This window comes from Daucus carota, chromosome 6 (assembly GCF_001625215.2).
Source record: "Daucus carota subsp. sativus chromosome 6, DH1 v3.0, whole genome shotgun sequence".
Taxonomy (NCBI): Eukaryota; Viridiplantae; Streptophyta; class Magnoliopsida; order Apiales; family Apiaceae; genus Daucus; species Daucus carota.
The window spans coordinates 28,873,399-28,901,210 of NC_030386.2; the positions used below are offsets into that span (position 1 = coordinate 28,873,399).

At 36.5% G+C, this 27,812-nt stretch overlaps 5 protein-coding genes and 5 non-coding genes across 11 annotated transcripts; 6 read left to right on the forward strand and 4 right to left on the reverse strand.

Moving 5' to 3' along the window:
- Positions 1–541: 541 nt before the first annotated feature.
- On the reverse strand, positions 542–4,237 carry LOC108225166 (uncharacterized). Its single transcript, XM_017399983.2, has 4 exons — positions 4,047–4,237; positions 3,838–3,908; positions 2,144–2,224; positions 542–774 (listed from the first exon to the last, which is right to left on the reverse strand). The coding sequence occupies exons 1-4, from the start codon at positions 4,141–4,143 to the stop codon at positions 751–753; spliced, it is 273 nt and encodes a 90-aa protein (XP_017255472.1). The 5' UTR covers positions 4,144–4,237; the 3' UTR covers positions 542–750.
- A 1,455-nt stretch (positions 4,238–5,692) lies between these two features.
- Positions 5,693–6,912, reverse strand: LOC108226205 (syntaxin-125). The gene has a single exon (XM_017401150.2). It carries the CDS (start codon positions 6,605–6,607, stop codon positions 5,693–5,695), a length of 915 nt encoding a protein of 304 aa, XP_017256639.1. The 5' UTR covers positions 6,608–6,912.
- A 151-nt stretch (positions 6,913–7,063) lies between these two features.
- Positions 7,064–7,135, reverse strand: TRNAD-GUC (transfer RNA aspartic acid (anticodon GUC)). Its single transcript has one exon. It is a non-coding gene; the product is annotated as a tRNA-Asp (tRNA).
- Positions 7,136–7,323: 188 nt separating this feature from the next.
- Positions 7,324–13,659, reverse strand: LOC108192890 (protein LAZ1). 2 transcript variants are annotated; one of them, XM_017359414.2, is made up of 8 exons: positions 13,119–13,659; positions 12,951–13,007; positions 12,737–12,845; positions 12,230–12,414; positions 12,041–12,129; positions 10,098–10,359; positions 8,816–9,067; positions 7,324–8,198 (listed from the first exon to the last, which is right to left on the reverse strand). In XM_017359414.2, exons 1-8 carry the CDS (start codon positions 13,272–13,274, stop codon positions 7,845–7,847), a joined length of 1,464 nt encoding a protein of 487 aa, XP_017214903.1. In that variant the 5' UTR covers positions 13,275–13,659; the 3' UTR covers positions 7,324–7,844. The 2 variants fall into 2 exon arrangements, 1 of the variants encoding a protein (XP_017214903.1); XR_010284601.1 differs by having other exon boundaries at positions 7,555–8,198; positions 8,816–9,072; positions 13,119–13,619.
- Positions 13,660–14,670: 1,011 nt separating this feature from the next.
- On the forward strand, positions 14,671–14,757 carry LOC135147466 (small nucleolar RNA U36a). Its single transcript, XR_010285040.1, has one exon. It is a non-coding gene; the product is annotated as a small nucleolar RNA U36a (small nucleolar RNA).
- Positions 14,758–14,804: 47 nt separating this feature from the next.
- LOC135147446 (small nucleolar RNA Z223) lies at positions 14,805–14,893 on the forward strand. The gene has a single exon (XR_010285020.1). It is a non-coding gene; the product is annotated as a small nucleolar RNA Z223 (small nucleolar RNA).
- Positions 14,894–15,002: 109 nt separating this feature from the next.
- LOC135147447 (small nucleolar RNA Z278) lies at positions 15,003–15,117 on the forward strand. The gene has a single exon (XR_010285021.1). It is a non-coding gene; the product is annotated as a small nucleolar RNA Z278 (small nucleolar RNA).
- A 100-nt stretch (positions 15,118–15,217) lies between these two features.
- LOC135147458 (small nucleolar RNA snoR97) lies at positions 15,218–15,326 on the forward strand. Its single transcript, XR_010285032.1, has one exon. It is a non-coding gene; the product is annotated as a small nucleolar RNA snoR97 (small nucleolar RNA).
- Positions 15,327–16,627: 1,301 nt separating this feature from the next.
- LOC108224500 (phenolic glucoside malonyltransferase 1-like) lies at positions 16,628–18,315 on the forward strand. Its single transcript, XM_017399143.2, has one exon. It carries the CDS (start codon positions 16,742–16,744, stop codon positions 18,158–18,160), a length of 1,419 nt encoding a protein of 472 aa, XP_017254632.1. The 5' UTR covers positions 16,628–16,741; the 3' UTR covers positions 18,161–18,315.
- A 1,082-nt stretch (positions 18,316–19,397) lies between these two features.
- Positions 19,398–21,057, forward strand: LOC108226206 (phenolic glucoside malonyltransferase 1-like). The gene has a single exon (XM_017401152.2). The coding sequence runs from the start codon at positions 19,547–19,549 to the stop codon at positions 20,951–20,953; it is 1,407 nt and encodes a 468-aa protein (XP_017256641.1). The 5' UTR covers positions 19,398–19,546; the 3' UTR covers positions 20,954–21,057.
- The last annotated feature ends 6,755 nt before the right edge of the window (positions 21,058–27,812 follow it).

Below are 27,812 nucleotides of genomic sequence, written 5' to 3' on the forward strand. Positions count from 1 at the left end.
TATGGTGACTTCAGTGACCATCTTGATACCGTTTTGAGTTCAATGACCAACTTGATACATTAAGCCCACTTCAGTGACCAATTTGATAATTAACCCAGCCCCGTAAATCCGTCATAGCACTTGTACTATAAGGATATTCATGAAACAAGTATAATGAGAAAATACTAAATAGTAGCTGTAGTTAAATTTAGTATAATAAAATTTTACTATTAAAGGTGACTATAGGCAAGTATCGGTTATAATTAATTTTTATATCATAAAATTTTTCTATTATAGGAAATTTAGAAATGAAAAAAATTAGATGAACATCCCAAAAAGGAAGCATAAAGAAATGAAATGCTTTGGACAGCGGGAATATTGTGTTTGGAACAGTAGAACTATTCATGCGACGAAATTATTTAGTTACTCCAAAATTTTTGAATTTTCTACATTCATTGGATAAAAAGATAAATTTTTTAGAAATTTTGAAGGAAAAAAAAAAGGAATAAACTAGAGGCACATGCCTTCCGTGAAGATATACAACAAATAAGAGAGAGTATAGTTAGGAAGAAACTGAATTGTCTTGTAATGGTAAACTAATAGCATCACATGTTGATCAAATGGCATTCCATGGCCATACTAGTAAACAATGAGAGCAACTCTTTCGCTGCCCTCAGACAAAATTTAAACAAGATTGTTGAGGATTTTACTTTAAAGTAAATACATTATTGGGAAGAGAATTTAGAAAAGTATGCCGCTGCACCCCAAACTCTAGTTCGCTGCCTCGACCAATTTCTGCAATTAGAAAACAAAACGTGAAGACCAGGCGAAGAAAGTTTCTCTATGGTAATGGTACAGCGATCCGCCCGCCCCCACACAGCAACTTTTAGGAAGCTAGCATATTATATCAACCATAGTAAAAAAGATTATCCTAGCTTCTACTCATTAATGTCCATCAACCTCAAAGTATGTCGAACAATTAAAAGTGACAGCAAATATAAAAGAAACATCAAAAGAAAGACTGCTTCTGCTCATTTAGGTAGATAGACATGCAGATTCTCGCAAGTCAAGAGTAAAAAAACAGAAGAAGCTTCCGACAACTTCTATTAATAAAGGTCAATTACTTCTACGCTGAAGAGGAAAAAGGGGCTGAGGGTGACCTCATGTAGATATTCTGAGTTTATAACAATTTTAGAACAAAATCTGAATGGCATTTCTGTAATAATTAATAATAAAATAGACCTGCAGTTGTACACTAATTTCTTTTAAACTCAGGTCACCCTCGGGGCCAGCACATAGTTACCCGGTTCGCGGTACGGTCTATGGATCTGCGAACTGGTTCGCTCGTACCGGAACACGGGTCGAAGTCGACCCGGATCGGCCGGGATCGCGTTCCAGTTCGTCATTTCCGGCGAACCGCAGATGCTTACTTCGACGACCGTAAAATGAGGAAGAAAGATAGAAAATCGATTTGGGCTGTATTGTTTTGATGATCTGTGATGTGTATATGTTTGTGTATATTTGTTTGCTTAAACTCATGAAGAAGATGAAGTGTGAAGAAGATGAGAGACGTGCATGTGAAACTGTGCAAGTGTGTATGTGTGCAGCTGTACAAGTGAATAAGTGATAGACTGCTGTATCTTTTTCTCTACTTTATTCATTTTTCATTTTCTTTTATTTTTTGATACTAGTCACGTGACGTTCAAAATTCAAAAGATGTGCAAAGCTCAACATCTGTTCACATTTAATTTTATCATTTTTTTCTAGTTTCAAAAACAAATATTGTAATTATTTCAATTTTAATATAATATAATATTGAAAATCCAAAAACTAAACTTTTATACTAATTAGTAATTAACATAAAAAGTAAAGCAAATTTACATATGTATAATTTTTTTCCTTTATTATATATATACATTAACGGATCCTTATATCGACCCGCGTACCCGATTCAGTACTCAGCGTACCCAATTCACTCAAACTAACGTTCCACGTACCCGAACTCGTACCGCGTACCGGATCGATCCACGATCCGTGCAACACTGGGCCAGCAAGCCCTATGCTCAATTAGTTCTTCCGAATTGTTACTTACTAATTGCCAACAACATATAAAGTTGCTCAGAAATCAACAACTTAAAAATTCAGGGGGCAAACAAGACAGTACCTCTTCCTTCTTGCCTCCAGAGAAAGCTTTGAACCCACCATAGATAAGCAGGCCCCATCCAGATAAAGAGACGATCACAAACTGCACAATTGAAAGAAGCAGTTGGCCTGTAAGTTCTGGATAAATGTGTAAACAAATAACCCATCCATGAATTACAACAGAAGAGCTTCTCAAACTAGATTTCTCATATGTGCCTATGCTATCCAGCTACAAATTTCTATGCCCGTCTATACAAATCTTATTCTGACAAGTCAATGTATAACACTGCATATTATTTCTTTGTTTGATCCACTATTACAGTCCACTAATAATCAAAAACTTCTCAACTTACTAGTGTTGCAACAGCGTCAGTGCACAGTAAAAAATTGAAGCTCTTTGGCTGTTACAGTGTTAGAATCTGGTGACAAGAAAGTGTTTTAAACACTTAAAAGACATAAACAGGACACAAGTGGTGATGACTTATATCTAAGGGCTAAGACACTAAGCCAGCAAAAAAATTAAAAGGGTTCAGACGATAACTTTGAAGTTGTAGTCCTCACTTGGATGGAAGAAATTAATAATACGCATTCAGTATCAAAGAGTATGCTCATTTAAGAGATCATTTTCTTTTCTTTCTGTGTAAGCAGAATATGAAATTATTTGTAGTCAAGTTTATACGTAATGATCACTTATCCTAAACTTAGAAATGCTCTGTTGTGTTTGGTTGGGTTGAATAAAAATGTAGGGAATGGAATGAAATTTGAACTACAATTTAGTTAAATGTTTAATAATTTCATTCCCTCCACTATTCCGTTCCTATCACCCTTAACTAGAGCTCAGGCCCTCCACTTTATGAAGGAATGCTCCATTCCTAATCATATCTATTTTCTACCCAAATCTCATCATATAAAATTTGCATTCACTCAATTTTTTTCAAGTCCTCCCTTCTACCCTCTATTATTTTCTTTTATTTTCACTCATTACATTACATTCCGTTCCATTCACCCCAACCAAACACAACTTTAACTTTCTACATACCCTCAAGGCTCTGATCCACAAAGTCTTATCAACTGTTCATAAAATTCCCTTTGACACAAATAAATTTTCTAATCACTAATTATAAGGTCAACAATCTTTACTGTGAAGTCCCTATATGTATTAAGGCTACCGATGTTAAGCCACAAGTGCACCTTAACTCCACATTAATGTGAAATTGTCCATTTTGTCCCAAATCCTGCACGGACTCTTCATCTTTTTACCCTTAAAAATTGCCTTAATATATCAACCTGGTCCTGCGATCGGCCTCCGTAATAGATTTATAACCAAATTCGTAACTAGGCAAGCTTATGCAACCTTTTACTTATTATAACCCTAATGTGATTTTGTTCACATGTAAACATGAATATCTGACACATTCAGAACTATACAACCATCCGAACATCAATTAGTTGGTATAATTCACTATTTAATTTTATTACTCGTATAAATTTGTCAGCCAACTAACTAACAAATTTAAATGCAAGAAGCCAGGCACTTGGCGTGTATGCTAACAAACTGGAACCCCCTAACAGTGTCCTATGCCAAACAATGCCTTGCTCAATTCCTTCAATCCAGCATATAAACATTAAGTCATTAACACATAATTGAGCCATAAATAAGTACAATAATTAACCAAAACAAAAAAGCATAAAAATGAATTAAAAAAAAAGACTGACATGCTCTTCCTTCCAAGTAGAAGGACTCATGGGGGCTTTCCAACAGTCAACCTTTGCAGGTCCATGGTGATCTGATCATACCAAAACAAATAAATACATACACTATATTAATATTCAAGAATATAAATAATAAATCCTGACTAATTACTCATCTAAAGAGATATAGAATTTTTTTTGAAATAAAATGCAAGAGAAAAGGGGGTGATTACCGGCGGCGCCAGAGAAGGCGCGGCGCTGAAGAAGGGAAGCAGCTGATCTAGAAGCTGAGAGTCGGGCTAGATTTAGAGCACCCAATGATGAAGCCATTTTGCCTTGGTATAGATACAGCAGCCCAGGAATTTCGTTAATGTCTATCAACGCAACTGGACCCGATTTGTAATTGAACCGTCTGAGATAAGCGCACGACGCCGTATAGTGATGATAATATTTTGTGAGAGTTTTTTTGTTCCCCGTTATTTTTTATTTGTTTTTTTTTTTGAAAAAGGAAAATAATTCTGAAAAATCATGCGGCATCTACAGATATAATCGAAATTGAACAAAGGCATAATCATATCGCCGTTGAATCATTTCTTCTTCGGTAGACAACCAAACGATTTTTTTGAGAGATATGTAGCGTCCGAAAGGGTTCTAATCGTCATAATTCATATTTCTTACAGTTTTGTCGCGGGTGATTTTAGAGATATTATATGAAATATCAACTCCTATTACAAGTATTATATTTATAAATTTTAGGGAAAAGAAAATATCAACTCACGAACGGCTCAGTGTTCGGAGTGAAAGTTCGGCTCGGTTCAATTCGACTTAATAATAAGTCAAGTTTTAACATAATATTATATATCGATTTATTAACAAGCCGAATATGATCACAATATAATTCAAATAAATAGTCCGCGAATAAATTTATTCATGAACTCACTCGCGAAAACTTGACTTTTGTTGAAGCTCCTAGCGTGTAGCAGCACTGCACCAACAAAATATTCGTTGCATTCTTCCCTAAAAAATTCTATCAAGGACTTTCTTATCGGTCAGAGGACTTTATCATCGCCGGCTAGCTTGCTGCTATTTCATATGCACTAGAGGTACGAGGCCCGAGTTCTTTCTTTCTCGCCTCCACCTTCTGTACCTCGATCAAGTTTTTAAAATCTGACCTGACCTCCTCACAACCAACAAGTATCTCACAGCCACGCCGGAGAGTCAGGTGTCAACTGTCAACACACCCTAGACAATCATCCGCTTCCAGCCTTCCACCATGTGTCATTTTTCGACAAGGGTTTTCACTACTATCACTGCAAATACTCCTTAACACTAGCTAGTTGTGCTCTCCTCATCATTCCTTAAACTTCTTCTCCATCATTATATTTTAAAAAACAAACAAACATTATAATCATCTTCGAAATTATTTTATTCTGTACAACACAACTTTGAACTATCAACATACAACAAAGTACGTGGACATAGTCCAAAAGTAATGAATGAATTTTAGCATGAGGGGTACGTATAGTGTGATTAATAGCAAGCAAGTTGGTGATTTATTCTTCCTTGTACCTTCAGAAGTCAGAACTCAGGAAAAAAGGTAATAAACAATGCAATCCTAGTTGAAACAGCTATTACATATCTATTGGAATCATAAATTTCAAATTAGGTTTTAAATTTCCAAACATACTTCAAACAAAAAAACAATGGAAAACCTACTTAAACTACTATTAATACAATAGCACATATTCTTCGAAGAGACACAAGAAATCAATGTCGTAGTGATGCAGATCCCAGATCAACAACTTCCTAATGTGTCAGTTGTGTAGAACTCCGGGGCACTGTATTTTCCAGTTCCAGAAAATTGGAAACAAAAACAGCATCACTTCTTTTTACTTAACTCTTGAATCAGCTTCGTTGACCAAATAGGGTAAAGAACAACTATAATGAGAACAATTGCGAGGATGACTGCATAACATGTCCACTTCCTTGAGTCTTTCTGATACTCTCGAGCTTCCACTAGGTTATCTGTCCCCCTTTTAACGAATGAACTCGCATGTGCAACATGTGACTCAATGTCATTCAGTTGTTGCCCTTGTGCCTCAACTAATGCTGCCATGTCCAAGAATATCTGGTGAAGTTCCATCAAATTCTTCTCAATATCCTTCACAGCATCGTGTCGTTCTTGAATTTCTGAAATAGTGTCCATTATTTGGCCACGCCCTTGTTCCTGAATTGCTTTTTGAAGGAAATTTTCACTTTCTCCGCTTGATATCAAGTCCTCTATCAGCTCATCATTAGCCTGCTCCCCTGTTATTGTGAAATATCTTCTCCCAACTGTTTCTTTGTACTCATCATTCATTCTTGTCCTCAGGCTTTGAAAGTCATCCATCAATGTCTTCAGTTTCTTCCCGAGTCCACCAACTACCGATGTCCGGGTCCTGTCAGCCGATGATCCAGGCCCACACCCGGGAAGCTTCCTGTTCTCTACATTGGACCTGTCAAGAGCTTCAAGCTTTCCCTTTATAACTTTAACACGTTTGAGAACATTCGAAACATCTGCATCCATTTTGGACCTAAGTTCTTTCATAGTCTTGGCATTATGAACTGTTTTGCTCTGCGCATTAGATTCTTGCAATCTTTTGTAGATTATTCCCACAGCGTTCATGTCTTCTTTCACTTTCTCAACATCCTCAAAGAATTTATCGAGATCGCCATTATCCCTCCCAGTCCCAGCCTCCATGTCATTCGCAAAGGCCGGCTCCTTTTTAAACGAACTGGAAAATAAATCATTCATCTTGCCTAGCCTAACCTGTCAAATTGTAAATTTGTTTTTTTTTTTTAATAAAATCTCTCGTAACACCTTCCTTCTTCGCTCCCCTGGCCGAAAATAACAATGCCGCTGTCAGAAGCTTAAGGTTGTCATCAGAAAATAACGTTTTGGAGGAAGAAGGAAGGTTAAATTTGAAGCCTGCTTAAAAAAATTAACCTCGTTTGATTTGTTGCCAGTAAGCTAGGTTGCGAAAGTAAGAAAATAATTATTAGAGGCTTGTGATTTGTATATCATTATGGCCAAACAAACCAACATCCGGACCATCGTTAAAGCAGGAGAAATTTATGGAATATATAGTTGTGCACCAGTACGTATAAAATGGCCTATATATGCTGAATATAGAAGATGCAGTGTGAAGATCAAGTCGTGCAGCAGCTAAGCCTTTAGGGATGGAACAAATAGGTTAAAAAGGAAAAAAAACGCCGTTGCCGGGGATCGAACCCGGGTCATCCGCGTGACAGGCGGATATACTTACCACTATACTACAACGACCTGTTGTTGTGTGTGAAATCAATATTTTTATATAATAATTAATTCAGAAAAAAAAACACATTCTCCATATCATACACCAGCAAGTCTCTTCAAAGTTGGAACACTAAAACACCACGCGAAATAACGAAATGAATGTAGATTTCTTTTCCTAATTAAACCAAATCATTGCATTGTACAAATCTTCAACAGAGTGAGAGCAGATAATATCTCTAGATTGAACTTCATAAACAGCGAAAACAAATGAAAATACACCCAAGTTACCATGATCAATGCTTATAATAGTTGCACTGTTCATATTTAAGGCTATGGTTCTTTTATAGTTGGCCAAAGCATATGTATCTGGTAAACTGTGATACCAGTATTACACAGTAACACAAGTCCAAAAACAGGCAGAGAACATTGGAGGACTCTATACAACATTGAGAAGCCCATCATATGTAAAATATATATAGGAAAACGGAAAATATTGACACTTAATCTCGGGTTCTTTTCGTATCAGACTTCATCTGATACCAAATGGATATTCAAGATGCCATTGAAGAAGAATCACCAACTTCCTCCACAAAACTAGATCATGGCAAATTCAATTCCAGATGCCTCTAAGCCTGGTGAAAGAATGTTTACAATATGTACAGTACACAATACCACCTTTCTAATGACGGCGCAGAACATTCTTTCTCCCCCACTGTTTCTAACTATTTCCTCATGTTTACTCTTTTGTGATCCACCTTTGGCCTCGAACCTGATACCCCCCAAACGTTTGATCACTGCTACTCTCCCCACCACTTTCAGCACTTGTATAGCCTGCTTTACGACGGTGTTTCTTTTTCTTAAATCCTCCACTATCACTAAAGCTTCCATTAAGAAGGGGGTCATCGATTCCACGAATGACTTTCCGAGCTGGAGGTGACAAATTGATACAACTATCATCTCTTGTTTTCTTGTTCTTGTCATGCCTCTTTATATTTTCCGATATGTTATGTAACTTCTTATTGAATTTGTTGATTCCCTTTTCCATGGGCTCCACAGCTTGGTTTACTGTGAACTTAAGATCATTCACAATCTACATTAAAACATATGAGACAGAATCATTATCAGCAATAAGAATGACTGCAAAGAAATATAAGAAAAGCGACAGGAAAAAAAATGAAAAGTCATGAAGCACATATAAGATAAGATGATGGAGCCTTGTACAGGTGGAAAGACAGATGAGAAAATTATGAGTAGTCAATAGCTTTAATAAGTAGGTATTTGTTGTACGTATTGCTTAATGAAAAAAAAAGTGGCTCATTCTCTGCCCACTAAGATTCTCAGCTAGAGTCTCTCAGATTACTTCTGGTGGAATTTCATTTCAGCTATAAAACAGGCGAAGTGTAATGAATTGCATCTTGCATTCATCCATTATCGGGTTTTTGCTAAGTTTTTCAATTTTTGAAATCGATATCATATGGACAACAATGTAACTTTACCCAAAAATTGTTTTAGCAAAACTAGATCCCCGGAAAAATAGAGCAAAAAAGTAATATCACATACCGATTCCATTGCTACTTTTGTAATAGTTTCATAATTTCAGCAAGCAAATAGTCTGAGTTATCAGAACAAGGCACAATTTTACCTAGTTTAGTATTTACTAAGTAGGCAGCTTAAAATATAGACAAGCTAAAATACAGGATCCCTTACATATTCACCACCACCGAGGAAGACATCCCTAACACTTTCTCTGATGGTCATTCCACTTTTGACACCCATGTCAGGTTGGGGAAGTCGTAATTTTGTGGGCCTCTCACTGTCCCTCACTTCATCAGGGTCTAGAGGACAGTCAACGGATGCATAATCTCCAAGGACTGAAACACTTCCCTGAAAGAGGTCTCCCATTAACTCGTATGGCTTTGCAGGAAACACATATAGGTGAACGACAGATGCAATGCCCATCTGCTCTGGACGAAGAGAGAGAACTGTTAACCTTGATTATTTTACAACGATGACCACATAATCTTTATGCTGCATATTTATTAGAAGGGCACAGAAGAGTAATGAAACTTTTAAACATAATATGGCCAAATGAAAACTGCATCCTCTGCTTGACACAAACTAGTCAGCAATGTTGCAGAAGCATTATATGCCTTAAAAAGGGAGAGGGGGATTGGGGGGGTACAGGATGCATAATATCCGGTCGTCTTTCCAGAATAAATTATAATTTAGATCACATGTCTTTTTTTAATTCATTGTACATGAGAATCCTTACTTTACACAGGTTTTCATGATTTAGGCTATATATACATATATAATTATATAAGTAGGCTGTATAGTGCATAAGTTTTATTTAGAACATTGCATACCTTGTTTTAATCATAAACAAGCCAAGGTCATTATCATCATTCATCACCCTAATCTGCCAGTATTTTGAAGTAGCAACATTTATATAGAAAGCACTACATTTCCTATCACAGTTAACAGTGAACCAAGGCAGTTGAGACATCTATATTATCCTTGTGTTAATAATTACTCCAAAAATTTGCCCTCCATCATGCAGGAGCCTATGTATACTATTCACTACCAGTCTACCAAGCAACAATTTGTTAGGATCCCTGCATGACTTTCAAATATTACATATCCATATTTTCCACAGGCAATTACATTTACTATCAACTTTGCATTTCGGCTAATTGTAGTGACAAACAAGTGCATGCAGTAACTAACTATTATTGAGTGTGATGGGATAACCTAATGGTAGCCAATTCTCTGTCATCCCAGGTCCTGGTTTCAAATTTCATTCATCCCAAGATTTATCAAGGAATAGGTACTACTTATCAGCTATAATCTATACGCAAAAAAAGAGACTACTATCAAATAACTGGAATAATGTAATGTTTCACTGATAATGACATGGATAATAACATATCTTTAATGCGATAAGTGAAATTCGCATGAACGAGAGTATACGTTGAAACAAATTAATTACCTCAATACAAATGATGAAGTCTTGAACACTTGTTTTAAACTGCAGCTGCTGAGCTATTGGACTTTTAAATAAACCCAGTGTAGAAAGAAGCGAGATAGCCACACCTTGCCACCATGTCAAAAACACAATTGACTTGAATGTCAGAAACTTTGCCAGTGGTTTGATGTGTGCCAATTCGTCCTTTGTAATACCATAAAATTGAACTAAACAATACAAAGCCCATGACTGACTGAAATTTAAAACCAGAGCCGTGTAAGGATACCTGCAAAATGGTAAATGGTATATGAGAAAGCAATTAAGAGAAACATAAAACCCTCTAAGATGGACTCCTCAATTTAACTCCTATACCCGTGTCAACATGACACAATATAACTGTGGGTATGGATCTGAGTCTGATCCATGATACTCAAACAAGACTCTTAACCTTACAACAGTCCGGTTCCAATCTAGAACTCTTCGGACTACTTGCTTTTATATTATCATATCAATTTGATGTGATGGATTGCATATGTTTCATAATGTTCATTTAATCTAATGATAAATAGACACAATATCAAACGTACAAAACAACTAAGAACATATATATTCTAGAAATATCACGAGCTAACCTACCCTGTCCACGTCCCTGCACCCATGTCCAATATTAGAACCGTATTCAAAAGTATTACTATTTACATATTTGCAATTCCAAATCTTGGATCCAAACCCTTGTTTGTTTCACCAACCCAAGTCTGGGTGAAGTAACTGCGCCTTGAAAGGGACTAAAATATACAAAAAGCATGAGAGTACCTATTTTGTGTCAACTGGAGTGCATTTAGCTCTAAAATATCACAAAAAAATACCAGGACTGATAGCCAGGCCCGGCGCATAGTACAGGCCATTTAGGCAACCGCCTAAGGCCCCCAGTTTTGAGAGGCCCCCAGTTTTATACTAGTATATATATATGTATAAGTATAAGTATGAATTTTTTTTATTAGTTTCGTAAAATAAATATTTCAAAAATAAGATAAGAATTAATATTCAAATTTTGTAGAAAAATTAAAAAGGTCTGTGTAATCAACTTTTTCAAAAAAATAATTGAAATACTAATATTAGTATTATTAATCATGTTTTATTTTTTGTGCTAACTTAATAAATACTTGACTTGAATCTATAACCTAATAAATATGTAAATGATTATTTTATGTGGATGTAAGTATGTAACCTCATTTTTGTGAATATAAATTTATGTTGTCAAAAAAAAACATTATAGATTTTATAGTTAATTAGTTTTCCCTTCAGTTTATTTAATATTGAAATTTAGATTTAATAACACAATTACTTTCATTATTAGAACTTATCAAAATATTTAATCAAATTATCTCCAAAATTTAATATTTTTTAAATTTATACATCTTATTTATTAATTCCAAATATATTTAATATTTTACGTCAAAACCTGATGTAGAAATAAAATTAATAAAATATTATACACATTCTAGTTGAATAATATATTAGAATTAGGCTAGTGAAACCTGATGTAGAAATACTATTTTGTAGCAAGTAAATTTTGTGTTATTGTTTCATTTTAATTTTGTAGTAGTGTGTTTAGGGTGATTTTATGTTTGTAAACTTTAAATTTTGTAGGATTTTGTATTTATATAATTAATATAATATTAGATTATTTTTTTAAATTAGGCCTCATTTTTTAGATTCGCCTAGAGCCCCAAAGTTTCTTGAGCCGGCCCTGCTGATAGCCATGTGCTACTTTAAGATGCATACTCATGTAAGCCCCACTTCAGACTTGCAGCAGTAATTTAGAAGGAATGCTTTAAAAGAACTCACCAACAACACAATACCTTCTGAGGTAAGCATAAAATGTGTGTTTTCCTAAAGTATATATATAACAGATGAACACAAATCAAAAGTACTCTAGTCTCTAGGTGGCAATTCAAAAACCTTACCCACAATTCAGCTTGAAGTCACCTTCACAATATAGATCAAAAGCTTCAAGAACTACAGCTGAAATAGCAGTGAGAGCCTTTATAATCATCTGCACAGAATTTATGGTATCACGACAAACAAATACATAATTCGATAAACCAGGTCAGAGAATATAAACAAGAAATCTGTCTAAATGAGGGAGCACATACATATTGAACAATTCCAAACTTGATGACTTGGTAAACCCATTTGCCCAATTTCCATGGCTTCAGAAACAAATTCATAGGAAAAACATGCTTCAAAATTCCCTTTTCTGAGCCGTGTTCTAACAAGGGGGCTTTCAAACTTGCACGTCCTTCCCTCTCCATGAACTCAATCGTTCTCTCCTCCCCACCTACTCAATTACAAAAAACAATATAAAACAACCATAAATCATTGATCAGAGAGAAAAGTGCCGATGAATTAGCTTGAGTGCATGTTCAGGTGATAACATTATACCCATTGTCCTACACGAAATGCTTCTTAGACATTGCCATCTTAATTCTCACAAAAAAAAATAAAAAAAATCTGATCAAGTGCTATATATTAAATTCATCAGTCACACTGGCACACATATATCACCATAGCAACCTTAAGAACATAAGTACATAACAGTAGTGAAACTGACAAAAACTTTAAAATTTATACGACGAGGAAGAGATCACCAGAAGTCATACCCAAACAAGCAACAAGATATCTCCCAAAACAATACATAGCAAATGATTCGTAGCAATCCCGCAGTATCCCAATGTCAACACTAATTGATGGCTTCACCAACGAAATAAACTGTGCAAACAAACAATAAAAAAGTCACAAACTCTTCATATAGAAAACAACTAAAGTGTGTGCAATTCACAGTATAACATATATCCTATTAACAAACAAACTCACTGATTCAACTGCATAGCATGGCACCATTAATATAACACAAATCAAAAACTTCTGCTCCTGTTATTCAATTTAAACCAAAAATAAAATAAAAATTAGCCATCAGAAGCTTTAAAAAAAATCAAAAATATTCTATATTCTCACACACACACACACACAATCAGTACATACCTCAGGGTTTTTGTAAGTAGAGAGGTGTTCCAATATAAGGTAAAAGGAGAGTGTGAGAGTGAGAAGCACAAAGGCACCAGCAATAGTACTTGCCCATGTAGGTGGTGAGTATGATGAAGTCAACAGATCAATATAATACCCAATAATCTTCTGCATCAGCTTCTTTTCTATTAGGGTTTGCTTCAAATTCGCTGAATCATAACATCAACCTTTCAATTGCAGATACAAATTGACCCAAGACTCTAACTTTAATTCAAAAGATTGAAACTTTCAGCTTCTTATCGGATTTGATGGAAGCATTGACCTGGTTAGTTTGGTGGTAGAGAAAGATCAAATTGTGTTGTGGATATTTTAGATCATCAGTTGGAAAGGGAATTTGAGAAACCCCCACTAAAGATTGTATCTTTGTTTGTTAATCAAGAAGGAAGAGGAGAAAATAAATTTGTCTATTTGAAAAAAAACACATGTACATATTGAGCTCTTGGTAGATACATCATACATGGCTAGTCTTCAACGTACGACACTATATATGTCAGTATCACTGAAACCATTCCACGAACCAAAGTAGCATCTATACGTAATATTCGAAAATTCATACACTAATATTTTTATGTGTAAAAGGAAAAATACAGGCTAAATGCAAATATGTCTTCTTTTTTCTCCTTTTCTTATGATATAGTTCGCTGATTGCTTGAAATTTAAAATTTAATATTTATTCTGTCAAAATTGAATTTTAATTGAAAATACTCACATGTAAACTTGTGAATTTGTATTTGAAAAAAAATAAAGGGAATTTGATTTCCAGGTTCTCAGACATAAATTTATAATTTTGTCGCGAAAGATAAGAGAAATAGCGAGTTTGCTAAAAGGATATCTCTGTTGTATTTCTGAGAGTAAATATGAGTATAGGCGTGTAGCTAATAATTAAAATGAATTATAACAATTCAAATTTATTTTTTTTGAAACGCATAATCATTCAAATTCTTAGTTGTAGAAATTGAAAGTCTGGATTGATCGGTTAACCTATCAGTTCACGATTTATTTGAAATTTATGAAAATTTTGAGAAATCAAAAACTTTTTAGTCAAATTATAAAATAATTTATAAATATTAATATATAATTTCAAATTATATACTGTAGTTATTATTCTTGACAAAAGCATGATACAGTAAATATTAATATGAGGTTAAGAATGATACATGTGTTTCTATTAAAAGTTAAAACACATTTGACATGAAAAATGGGCTTCACCGTTGGGTATCCTCTGAGGACTAAATGGGCCATGTTGCTCACGGACCGAACAATCAGTCTCCCGCCCAGCCTGCATACTAACATCACAATTCACAATCAGCTTAATTCTAGGGTTTCAAACACACCCCCTTTCTCCCAATTCCCGTGTTATATAAGCATAAACCCTCCAACCCTTTCTCTTGCTCTTGCAAGCATACACAAATCACAATTCACTGCCTTTTTTTGTGTCAAATCCATGGCCATGTCTCCTAGATTACTGCCTTATTATTTATAATGTTCATGTTTGCGAACTCATATTTTTAGGCTATGATTTTATATTATCCGCGCTTCTGAGAGTAATCATTGAAGTATAAAGGATAAATATGGTTGAATTTCTTGATATGAGCCTCTTCTTTTATATTTTGTATGTTAGTTACATCGTTTTGTTTCTATGATGTTTGCAGTGATGATTAATTATACAGCTTTATTGCCAGTTCTGCTTCAGAAAATTCTTGATTGATAAGCTGAAATGGTCTGAGCCTAGTTACTACTATCATTCTTTATTTTTTTGGTAAAATTCACTTCTGATCTGCAAATGCAATAATTCTGATGCCAAGTTGGTGTGCGCTTTATTGTTTCTACGTTCTATCTATTGCCTGTGATGTTTCAATCCACTAGCACGAGGTGTGGTGTATCCAGGACCCTGTTTACAGGGAGAACCACCTGGTGAAGCTACATTTCAAATGATATTATCGGATTTTACTGAGGCGTGTTTTATAATTTGTCGTAATTTGTTTGCTTTAATTGAATCTGTGTGTTAGTTTATGAAATGCATCATTGAGTTTTAACTATACACTTCTCCTTTATAATTTAACAGGTGGGTTAAGTGTCTGAAAAACTCAAAAAGTCTGTGTTGTCTTATCTTCTTCTTCCTTTGATTATCCCACAGGACTGGAGATAAATAACAACACAACATCTAGTTAACTTTTTGCTCTTAAAGTATTTTTTTTTTAGCACTTTGGACTTTGGAGGTTTGCACATGTTATTTGTAATTTGAGATTGTCACTGCAGTAAGTCAATATAGATAATTCTTTTTTTTACTTTAGGTTCATGTATTTTGCAGTCTAGGTTCATGTATTCTACATGTAACTTAGTGATGATTTTGACTACTTTAATTTTGTATAATGATTTTTTTTTATTGTTTTTACATGTGTTAAGTGGGCTGTATGTTATTTTTATATTTATATAGAAGTAATTTTATCAATGTTCTGCTCTCTTGTATGATAATGTTCTGTATAGCAATACAAAAGATTTTCTGATGCATTTTTAATATGTCTGCATATTGAAATTATAATTATTGAATTTGGTGCATATTTGTAAGGTCCAACAAGAGCTAGTTTAATCTTCATCTTCTTGACAAAAGAGGTAAAAACTGTTTTTTTAAAAAAATTGAAGATTAGGTGATCCAATCTCTATGGTGAGAAATTGAAATGTGAACATATACATGGTCTAATATTTAAAAGCATCAAAGATAATAAAATTTTGAGACATTGATTGTGCAAATACAATCAAACACATCAACCATCCACCACCACCGACACAATCACACATGTATATTTAATCGAATTTGTTTTACCGATTGAGAGAGTGAGGGGAGAGAGGCGTAAAAAAAGAGAGCCCAATTCATTTCACTGTGAGAGAGAGAGAGAGGAGAGGAAGTGAAGAGGAGAGTGGTGTAGTTCTGTATATTTGCAAACTAGAAATAAATTTTCAGAAATAAAGAAATAACTTTTTAGAAATAAATGTAAATCTTCCGGTTTTCTTAAGGTGATAATATTATTGTAATTAATCTGTTAAAAAGCTGTATGTTTGGTGAATTCCCAAAAATTATGGGAGATGTTCTTGTAATTATCAAACTCTCAACTCTTAACCAAAGAAACTCTACAACTATCTCAATATCTTTACTCTTTTCATCCGCAATAACGTTGCTGGTTTGCAGCCACTCCCTTGAAGAGGCCTTGTGATTCAGTTACATGTTCCGTCGATTTCCATCAATAATACTATCATTTTCAAAGTTGGACGGGCTGTTAGAGACATTGGCAGGATTTGACAAAATTCAAAAAAAAAACAAAAAAAAAACCACACTACTGTCCTTTGAAAAATCTCTCCTATTTCCCAACACGAATCAACTATATAATATATACCGCATCATAGAAAAATGAACATGGTTAGGTATCAGTCACTTTACATCATGAATACTCATTGAGTCATTGGTGCATCCACATTAATTTTTTATTGTAATCTGACATTTGAAAACTAAAAATAAACTTTGATGACTTGCAGCCTGCAACTAACCAGCAGAGAGCAAGGTAGAGTCTGTAAAACTTTGTGAAATGTCCAAATCTAACGCAGCAGGAACCAACCCAGTGACCGTTCTTGAGCACTGTCGGATTTCACCGCCACATGATCTCGCCATCACCGAAAATTTTTTGCCCCTCACTTTTTTCGACATGTTATGGCTTAACTGGCCTGCCCCTGGCCGCGTTTACTTCTATGATTTTCCCTGTTCTACAACTGAGTTTAAACAAACAATTGTTCCAAATCTCAAGAAGTCGCTAGCCTCAACTCTAAAACACTATTATCCCTTCTGCGGTAACCTGATGACCCCCACAACTCTTGCTGACAGCACCACCCCTGTGATCAGGTACTCAAAAGGCGACTCTGTTTCACTGACCGTAGCAGAGTTTACTGGCAATACTTCCGAAGGATTTGAGTATTTATCTGGCAAGCATGCTCGAGAGGTTGATAAGCTGTTCACACTTGTTCCTGATCTTCCCCGAGGGAGTTCTGATACAGATGTAACCGACAGCATTCATATATCTCCTGTTTTATCTCTTCAAGTCACGTTGTTTCCGGACAGTGGATATAGTGTGGGATTCAGAATCTCCCATGTGGTCGCGGATGGAAAAACTTTGTCCAATTTTTTCAGAACATGGGCTTCAATTAATGTCAAGCAACTCATCGGTGAAGATAATTGTGATAATCTAGATACTCTCCCATTTTATGATAGGAGTGTGATCAAAGACAGCAAGGGAATAGCTTCAATTTGGTTGAGGGACTGTTTACGTATGAGGAACCAGAAAGATTATAAAAAAGCTTTCGCTCCTGCAGCTCAAAAGAACGAATTGGTTGAAGCTACCCTTGTTCTAAAGCGAGAGCAGATCCAAGGGCTTAAAATTTTGGTCCCGGCTCAATTGCAGCGTGTATCAACTTTCGTGGTGGTGTGTGCCTATGTATGGACTTGCATGGCAAAGACGAGGGCCGCACTAGGACAGGCGACGAATGATGAAAACCAAGCGGAGGAGGAGCATCTTATTTTTGCCATGGATGCGAGGGATCGTCTAGATCCACCGATACCTTCAAATTATTTTGGAAATACTATTCTGCCTTGCTGGGCTACACTGAAAACCAGCCAATTGGTGGGAGAAAAAGGATTTGCGGATGCAGTTGAAGAAATAAGAAATGCTCTTTATGAAAGAATAAAGGGACCTTTGAAAGGGTTGGAGATGTATTTTGATCGTAATGAAGCGACGAAAGGGCAGACAAAGTTCGGGGTTGCTGGATCACCAAAGCTGGACTATTATGGTGCAGATTTTGGATGGGGAAAGCCTAAAAAGTATGAGATTGTTTCTGAGAAATTTGGACTCATTGGATCCAAGGATTTTGAGGGAGGTCTGGAACTTGGATTTTGCTTTTCGAAAATTGAGATGGATACTTTCACTGCAAACTTTACCCAGGGATTAAGTGACTGATTTAGTCTACTCCAGCTCGTAAAATCTTAGCATTTATCATTCAAATAAAGTTCCATAAGTCCGTTCATCTCGTTTGCTTTCTGGAATTTTCCGGTGTTTTCCGATATTTTTCATCTTCTCAATCCTGTTATGAATATTGTTTTATTTAAACTGAAGTGATGGTCGTGCCTTTTATTTTCATATAATTCAGTTCGATCGTGTGTTTATAATTTTTTTTCTGTTAAGCCGGTGTGAGTGTTTGGTCATACTGGCGGTAAAGGAAAATGCTATTGTAACTATTTTGCAAGTTTTTTAATAATTCTATATTTTAAGTTATAATATGAAATTCAATGTTTTTGAAGAGATTCCATAATGTTAACTTACTGAAAAACAGTATTTTATATAGAAAATAGCAAGAAAAAAAAAAGAGTGGGTGAGAAAAGCCCAAAACAGAATGTGCTATGTTCATGAAGGAGCAAAGGTAGGTAAACAACAGGGTTGGATTTATTTTCAATATGAGTCTTGTCTCGACTCATCCATTTGGGCTTTTGGGACTAAAGAAGAAGTATTTAATTTTCAGTTTTAGTTTGAGACTCTTAGATGTGTTGAATTTATGCGGTGAAAGTTAACACTCAACACATAACTAACAAGGTGCATGGTACAGAAATGATTGATGACCAAAAAGATAAATTTGCAAAAAATCTACGAAAATATGTAGTATTATTGAAGACCATCTTATGACCGGGGTAAATTATGGATCTAAATAATAATATAAAATTTATTATAATAGTCTTATAATTTAATTATATTATTATTTTACTGATTACTTTTTTTTATTTTTATTATTTAAATATAAAATCTTATATATATTTTAATGATTGATCCTATTTTAAATTTGATTTTTCTAAATAAAATAAAATCCTCCCTCTGTCTCAGCAGGCTCAGCACGTGTTTGAATAGTTAAATACGGAAAGGAACGCGAGAACTGCCACTCTGCCAGTCCTTTTGCATCTATACATCTGAAAAATAGGATCATTCTTGGTCCAAATGTCTAAAAAATAGGATCATTTTTCTTGGCAACAAACGGTATTATCATGTAGTTACATATCGGAGTTCTTTACTCGCCCCGTGTGTACAGACACATAAATTTATTTACCAAAATCATCCACTTTTTAACTACTACATACTTTAATATTAGTTTAATTTTACAAACTAGTGTTCTGTTTTTTCTTGACATCATTAACTATAGTTTTCAAATGTCGTTGTAGATCAGAAATCGAAAGGTTGATACTTTATATCTTCATTACCATCTGACAGTCCACACATATCAAAATTCAAGTTTTATGTGCTGTGAATAGCCTGGAAAATAAGTCCTGGTGAGATCTGCATCACAGTAAAATTGCAGAAATGGCTGGCGCATCAGGCCTGGTGAGTGTTCTCGAGCACGGCTATATCCCACCACCTCTTGATCACTCAGATACCGAAAAACTTTTACATCTCACTTTTTTCGATATGTTTTGGCTCAACTGGCCTCCCCTCAGCCGTGTTTACTTCTATGATTTACCCTGTTCTAAAGCTGAGTTTACGCAAACAATTGTTCCGCAACTTAAGAAATCACTAGCCATGACCCTTAAACACTATTATTACTTTAGCGGTAATCTAATAGTCCCTACAAGCCTTTCCAGCCATATCGCCCCTGCAATTAGGTACCTAAAGGGGGACTCTGTTTATGTAGTTATAGCGGAGTTTAAGGGTGATGCTTCCAAAGGATTCAAACATGTATGTGGTAATCATGTTCGACTTATCTATGATTTGCTTCGTCTTGTTCCTGAACTCCCACCTGGCTATACTCATGGAATTGAAAATGACAGGTATGTCGCGTCTCCAGTTCTCTCTGTTCAGGTAACGTTGTTTCCCGGCCAAGGATTCAGCGTTGGATTCAGAAACTCCCATGTTATCGCTGATGGAAAATCCATGTCAGATTTTATCAGGACATGGGCTTGCATTAATGCTAAGCAACTCAGGGGCGAAGACGATTATGATAAAATAAATACTCTCCCGTTTTATGACAGGAGTGTGATCAAAGACCCCAAGGGCATAGCTTCAATTTTCTTGAGGGAATCTTTACCGGTGGCAAACTCTCATGTTTCTTCTCCTAGGGCGCATCACTGCAGAGATCTGGTTCAAGCCACATTGTTGATTAATCGAGTCCAGATCCAAGGGCTCAAACACTTGGTGACAGATCAATATCCCCAGGTATCGAGTTTCGTGGTAACGTGTGCATATGTATGGACTTGCATGGCAAAGACACGCATGGCTCTACAACAATTTACATATGATAAAGAGGAAGTTAAGGAACATTTCGTTTTCATGATGGACACCAGGGAACGTTTGGATCCGCCAGTACCTTCAAACTACTTTGGAAATGCTGTCGTGAATTGTAGATGTAGCCTAAATACTAGCCTATTGGTGGTTGAGCACGAAGGCTTCAGGAACGCGGTTAAAGAAATAAGAAGGGTTCTCGATGAAAAGTTGAACAATGAGGAGGGAGTGGTGAAAGGGTTTGAGAAGGTTTTTGATGTAATTAAAGCTAGCATAATGCAACACAAATTTGGGGTTTCAGGATCACCAAAATTCGACTATTATAGTACAGATTTTGGGTGGGGAAAACCGATTAAATATGAAGCTGTTTCAGAGAAATTCGGACTAGTTGGATCAAGAGATTCAGATGGAGGTCTGGAAATTGGAGTATGCTTTCCAAAACCCGAGATGGAGGTTTTCACTGCTATTTTCACCCAAGGATTAATCAGCTAAAACAGTACTCCAGTTTCTTCAAATCTTTGTCATTAGAGTTCCATAAAAAATGTCTAATTTTGAATTCAGCTTTGCGTATGAAATTATACTCTAATTACATACCAGAGTTTTTGTTCCCGGATTCATGTCCATACTAATATTAAAAGCATGTTTATAATCCAATTTAATTACATATATAACAAGGGCCTTCAATGATGAAGCGGACAAATTATTAGCAGAGAGGGGCCCCAAAAAATAACTCTATTTGAGAGACGGTTGGAAAAATATTTGTTTTTGTGAAGCATGAAGGTCCACAACAAGGGCAGGTTGCTCAGAATGTGGATCTACAACTAAATATACAGCAGGGTGAGGGTAAAGCGAATGGTTTCCAAGTCTTACAGCTAGAGTACTGAAGCAATGAAGGCGATATCCAGCACGGGGCATGGTGAAGTTTATACCCTTAATTCCTAAAAAGATTATATGGCTCCGTCACATTCTTAACCGGCTATTTTTAACCACCTTCAAAAATAAACTGATAAAGAAGGTCAATCTCTTTCATTTTGAATGCAAGAGGGCACTCTAATAAACTCTGCTGACAAACGTTAAATATTTTAAAGAAAAATCATATGTACGGTTCGTCATTGCATATGACAAACCAAACGAGAATAAAAATCTTAGCATTGTTTGTCATTTGTAAAAGGCATATAGAGCTATGAGCCTATGACATTTCTTAAATGGCGAATAAAAGTATAAATTCTTTGAAACCTGCCCAGAAAGTTGCAGAACGACTATGGGAAATGTCTCAGAATATGTACATAGTGTAGAGATAAAAGTAAAACTGTATATTGAAAATGAAAACTTGTCTTCTTTTACAAGCTAGGACCACTTATATACTCACTCAACCTATATACACAGATTCTATATCTATACTTGTAACAAACTAACAGCTGTCAAGGCTATGCTCCACTACTTGCATTTGCCAGCTCAGCTCCTGAATTATCCACTTTAGCATCACATGGTGTAACATCCCCCTCAAGTTGGGAGGAGTAAATAAGTTGGAAACTCCCAACTTGGACAACAGATAGGTTAGTTGCCGAGACGACAAAGCCTTAGTAAGAAAATCAGCAGGTTGCTCAGCAGAACTAATACGAAACGTTTCAATAAAGCCTTGCTGAAGCTTTTGACGCACAAAATGGCAGTCTATTTCAATGTGCTTAGTCCGTTCGTGGAACACTAGATTAGAAGCAATGTATAAAGCTGATTTGTTGTCACAATGGAGAGAAATTGGTTCAGTAATCTCTCGCCCAAGAGAGCTAAGAACTGACTTGATCCAAACCAGTTCACAAGTGGTATCACCCAAAGCACGATACTCAGCCTCACTAGATGACTTGGATACAGTGATTTGTTTCTTGCATTTCCATGAAACCAAAGCACTGCCAAGCATAATACAATAACCAGTCAATGAACACCTAGTATCCACACAACCTCCCCAATCTGCATCACAGTAAGCGCGCGGAACCAACTCATTTGAGGCAGGGAAGAGAATGCCCTGACCCGGAGATTGTTTCAGATACCGCACCACACGAAAAGCAGCATCTAAATGATCTTGTAGAGGTCTAGCAATAAACTGTGCTAAAGTATGTACAGCATAACTCAAGTCTGGTCGAGTGATAGTTAAGTATATAAGACGACCAACTAAACGTCGAAACACTTTAATATCAGCAGGGGCTAAAGGAGCAGACTCAGATTTCTGCAAATTATGGTTCTGTTCAATCGGAATCACAGAAGGTTTAGCAGCCTCAAGCCCAGTATCCTTAAGAATATCCAAGCAGTACTTTCGCTGATGTAAGTAAATTTCAGAATCAGACCTTGCAATCTCCAACCCAAGAAAATAATGCATGTGCCCCAGATCTTTGATGTTAAACTTGGTTTTAAGTAAGGCCTGAACTTGAGCAATAAGATCAGGTGATGACCCAGTGATCATGAGGTCATCCACATATATTAGCACTGCTACAAATTGACCCTCTTTATGCACTGTAAACAGGCTATGATCAACTGCACATTGGTTTAAACCAAAACCAGCAAGAGCATTGGCAAGCTTTAAGTACCATGTACGAGGGGACTGTTTAAGTCCATATATGGACTTGATGAGTTTACAAACCCACGGAATATCAGCAGTGGCTGGAAAGCTCTTACCAGTGAACTGCGATAACCCTGGAGGAAGGCGCATGTACACATCTTCTTGGAGGTCACCATGCAAAAACGCATTGGTGACATCCATTTGATGTAGAGGCCAGTTATAAGCAGCAGCAAACGCCAACAAGATGCGAACGGTTGACATTTTCACCACGGGAGCAAATGTTTCAAAATAGTCAAGTCCTTCCGTTTGAGTGAACCCTTTGGCTACAAGACGAGCCTTGTACCTCTCTACTTCACCACTGGGTTTATACTTAGTTTTATAAAGCCACTTGCAATCAACTATATTAGTGTCCACAGGCATAGGGACGATCTCCCAAGTATTGTTAGATTCAAGAGCTAAAATTTCCTCTCCCATCGCTTGGCACCACACAGGGTTCTGAACTGCCTGAGCATATGTATATGGAGTAGATACTTTGTCTGTAGCATTCAAAAATGCAGCATATCGAGGACGAAACACATGATATGACAAGTAATTCTGCAGAGGATAAGTGGCAGAATTAGCATTCTTAGAAGCAAGAAATGACGGGAGCCCCGTGTACTCACCATACCGAACAGGTAGAGAGCTTTGTCGACTTGGTCGAGCAATAGGAATTATCTCAGTATTGCTCTGAGAAGTAGTAGGTACCTCTTCTGTACCTGAAGACCTGGAAATCACAACCGTAGGCTCCACAGGATCAGTAGAATATCCTCCAGTATCAGTCGGTGTAATAACCACAGGAGGTGGAGAATTAATCTTAGAGAACGGAAATGCGTCTTCAACAAAATGAACATCCCGGGACACAAATGTTTTCCTGGTTTGCAAGTCCATAAGACGATAGCCTTTCGTACCAAACTGATATCCAAGAAATACACATGCCACAGCTTTAGGGGCTAACTTGTCCTTAGGACCCGCAACCTGAGTCATATAACACAGGCAGCCGAACACCTTGAGATCATCATAACTAGGAGGCTTCTGAAATAACACCTCATAAGGAGACTTATAGTTTAACAGCTTGGACGGAGTTCGATTGATTAAATGAGTTGCAGTCAATATGCAATCGCCCCAAAATGAATCAGGTAAATGAGCTTGAATTTTGAGAGCTCGTGCTACATTCAAAAGGTGCTGATGTTTACGTTCAGCCACCCCATTCTGTTGGGGTGTGTATGGACATGACATTTGTTGAAGAATGCCTAAGTTCAGCAGGTACATATGCAAATCCTTGTTGATAAATTCCGTTCCATTGTCAGATCGAATTGTCTGAACTGTGACATGGAATCGAGTTTGAACATAAGCAACAAACTGTTTGATCAGTAAAGACACTTGGGTTTTATCAACAACAAGAAAGACCCATGTGCTCTTTGACAAATCTTCTACTATAGTCAAAAACATAGTGCATTTACCATGAGTACATGTTCGATACGGCCCCCAAAGATCACAGTGGATTAAACTAAACAAAGAGTTACTTGTAGAAGTACTAGTAGGAAATACAAAGCGCTTTTGTTTAGCTTGGTGACAAATACTACAGTCTTTGAACAGAGTAGTATCACATTTAGGAACAATATCTAAATGCTGTAAAACTGGAGTAGAGGGATGGCCTAATCTTGAGTGCCATAACTTGCATTGGTCCATACTGGATTGTACTGACATAGTAATATATGGAGTGACTGTAGAAGTACTATTCTGTGAGAACCTTGAGGACAGCTTGTATAAACCCCCAGTCAAATCACCAATCTCTATCATCTTCTTCTGTGGAAGGACCTGCATAAGGCATTTGTTCATAGAGAAACTGACATGACAGTTAGAATTTGCTGTCAACTTAGGAATAGAGATAAGGTTGCACCGGAAGTTTGGTACACACAAAACTTTTTGGAGCAAGATGTCATTGGTCAACTGTACAGAACCACAATGAGTGATAGCTGTGTTTGTACCATCAGGTAAATACAAGCTTGCTTGCATTGGTATAGGATTAATCAACTTGTGCAACTGACATGTAATGTGGTCAGTCGCACCTGAGTCTAGAATCCACTCAACAGACGAAGCATTATCCAATGCTTGTAAAGTATGCACAGAAGAAACAGAACAGAATGCATTACCTTGCATTAAAGTAGAAGTAGTGCCAGCCAAAGGTGTGGTAGACACATGATGACTCTGCCAGGCAGGAATAGACTTGAGGCTGGCCTGAATCATAGATGCAATCTGCTGGCATTGAGTGTCAGTGAAGCCTGAAGCAGCAGTACCAGAACCATCAGCAGCAGGAGCAATTTGTGAGGAAACTTGAGCAGCCTGTTTACCAGAAGCACCTGAATTACTGGTTCTGGAACTCACAGTAGATGAATTGCCTGCATTAGGCCTTGGCTTAGGCTTAGGCTGGCCAAATAAGCGATGCCACTCCGGATAGCCATGAAGACAAAAACATTTCTCCTTAGAGTGACCACTCATATGACAATAGTCACAAACTAAGGCCTCATTAGTAGCATCTGACTTTCGAGTGACAGATGAATTGTTCCTGTTCTTTGTGTTACCAGTTCTGACATTCATAGCAACATTTTCACCAATAACAACTGAGTTACGACAATCTCTCTGAACCTCCTCTTGTAACAGCAAGGAATAAGCATGACTCAAACTCGGCAAAGGCTTCATCATTAGCAACTGACCACGCACAGCAGTAAAATGATCCCCTAGTCCCATTAGAAACTGACTTAATTTGTGAATTTGTTCATACTGAGTCAATCTGCCATCAACATCACACTGACATGTAGAATTCACACAAAGACATCGAGGAATCGGAGACACATCATCAAGTTCATCAATAAGAGAGCGAAACTTCGTGAAATACGAAGTAATTGACAGAGAGCCTTGAGTTAGAGACATCAACTCCTTTTTCAATTGAAAAACTCGTGGCAAATTGCTCTGTGCAAACCTTACAGCCAGATCTTCCCAGATTAACTGAGCGACCTTCAAATACACAACACTTCCTCGAATTTCAGGTGAAATCGAGTTTAGAAGCCACGACACAACCATATCATTGCATCGTTTCCATAAGGCATACACCTCAGTATTAGGTGTAGGTTTAGCTATTGATCCATCTATAAACCCTAACTTGAGCTTAGCAGATAACGCAAGTGTAATCGCTTGACTCCATTGCGAATAATTGTATTCCGTAAGGAGTTCAGAGACAATCATCATACCTGGATTATCAGCATTCTGTAAATAGAACGGATGATTCACATCAATCACTGTGGATGTATTCGTCATGTTCGTCTGGAGAAGATTAGCTTGAGCTACAGCTGCGTAAGATCTCGCAGATCGCTTGTTCATGTGAGAATAGTAACGAAAAGCCCTAATCGATCGAGATTAGGCTCTGATACCATCTCAGAATATGTACATAGTGTAGAGATAAAAGTAAAACTGTATATTGAAAATGAAAACTTGTCTTCTTTTACAAGCTAGGACCACTTATATACTCACTCAACCTATATACACAGATTCTATATCTATACTTGTAACAAACTAACAGCTGTCAAGGCTATGCTCCACTACTTGCATTTGCCAGCTCAGCTCCTGAATTATCCACTTTAGCATCACATGGTGTAACAAAATGACTATTTTCTCGAACGTTACAACAAGGTACAATTGTTATAATTTCTCCTGTACAAACCATCATATGCTCTTCAATTCTTACGAGTTTAAACAAACAAAATCTAGCAAATTATTTTATCATAATCATCTATAGACCTTATTTTCTATTATATTATTAAAACAAACCTTAGCTCAACGCACAGGGTCATACTAGTTACATGTATTCCTCATTGTTTTTTTTTCAAATAGGTGCCCGAGCTAGGCCAGATTTAACTTGACAATAAAGCATATATTTCTGTGTTCTTTAATGCAGTTTTCCTATACAATTACTAATACTGTTGCTGGTTTTACTAGTTTGATGGATGAAGGCGACATTTTAGGTCCTTGCTAATATATGATTTTGGTTTAGTTTCCTTTTAAAAAGCATTTTCCCCAACTTATTTTTACTTATATGCCAGCGGATACCTCATTTTAATCCAAGCTTCTATAGATGTTCTGGTGTACTTTTCTCAAATCAGCTGATGGTTCAGGCCCGGATATTGGTTGTTGATTAAGTTATTTGGCTGGGCTGGGTTCATAAACAAAATAAAATTAATTGGTAAGTACAGTTTTTGCCTAAAAACCTATCATTCTGTCATACTCTGTCCTGCATTTTTTGACCTTCTATACAACTTGCATATTATTTTTGAATCTTGACAGTCCGAACTTAAGAAGCCTTTCGGCAAATATGCTCTTCAGCACTTAACCGGCTTGTCTAGACAAATAGAAGCAGGGCAACTTAAAATTTGAGTTCTTTCTTAACATCTGATTGTTGGATATAAATAGAATTAAAATTTAAACGCTGGAATTAATAAAACAAGTCAAGGTGAGATCTGCATCACAGTAATACAGTATTGGATAAATGACTGACGCATTAGGCCTCGATATGGTGACAGCTCTAGAGTACTGTCGTGTTTCACCTGAAAACTTTTTTCGTTTAACTGGCCTACCCTTGCAAATGCCCACTTCTATGATTCCACCTGTCCTTACACTGATTTTATGATAACAATTCTGTGCGTCTGAAAAATTATTAGCCTAATCAACCCACCCTAAATTTGTTCCCGTGGCAAGTGATTACACATT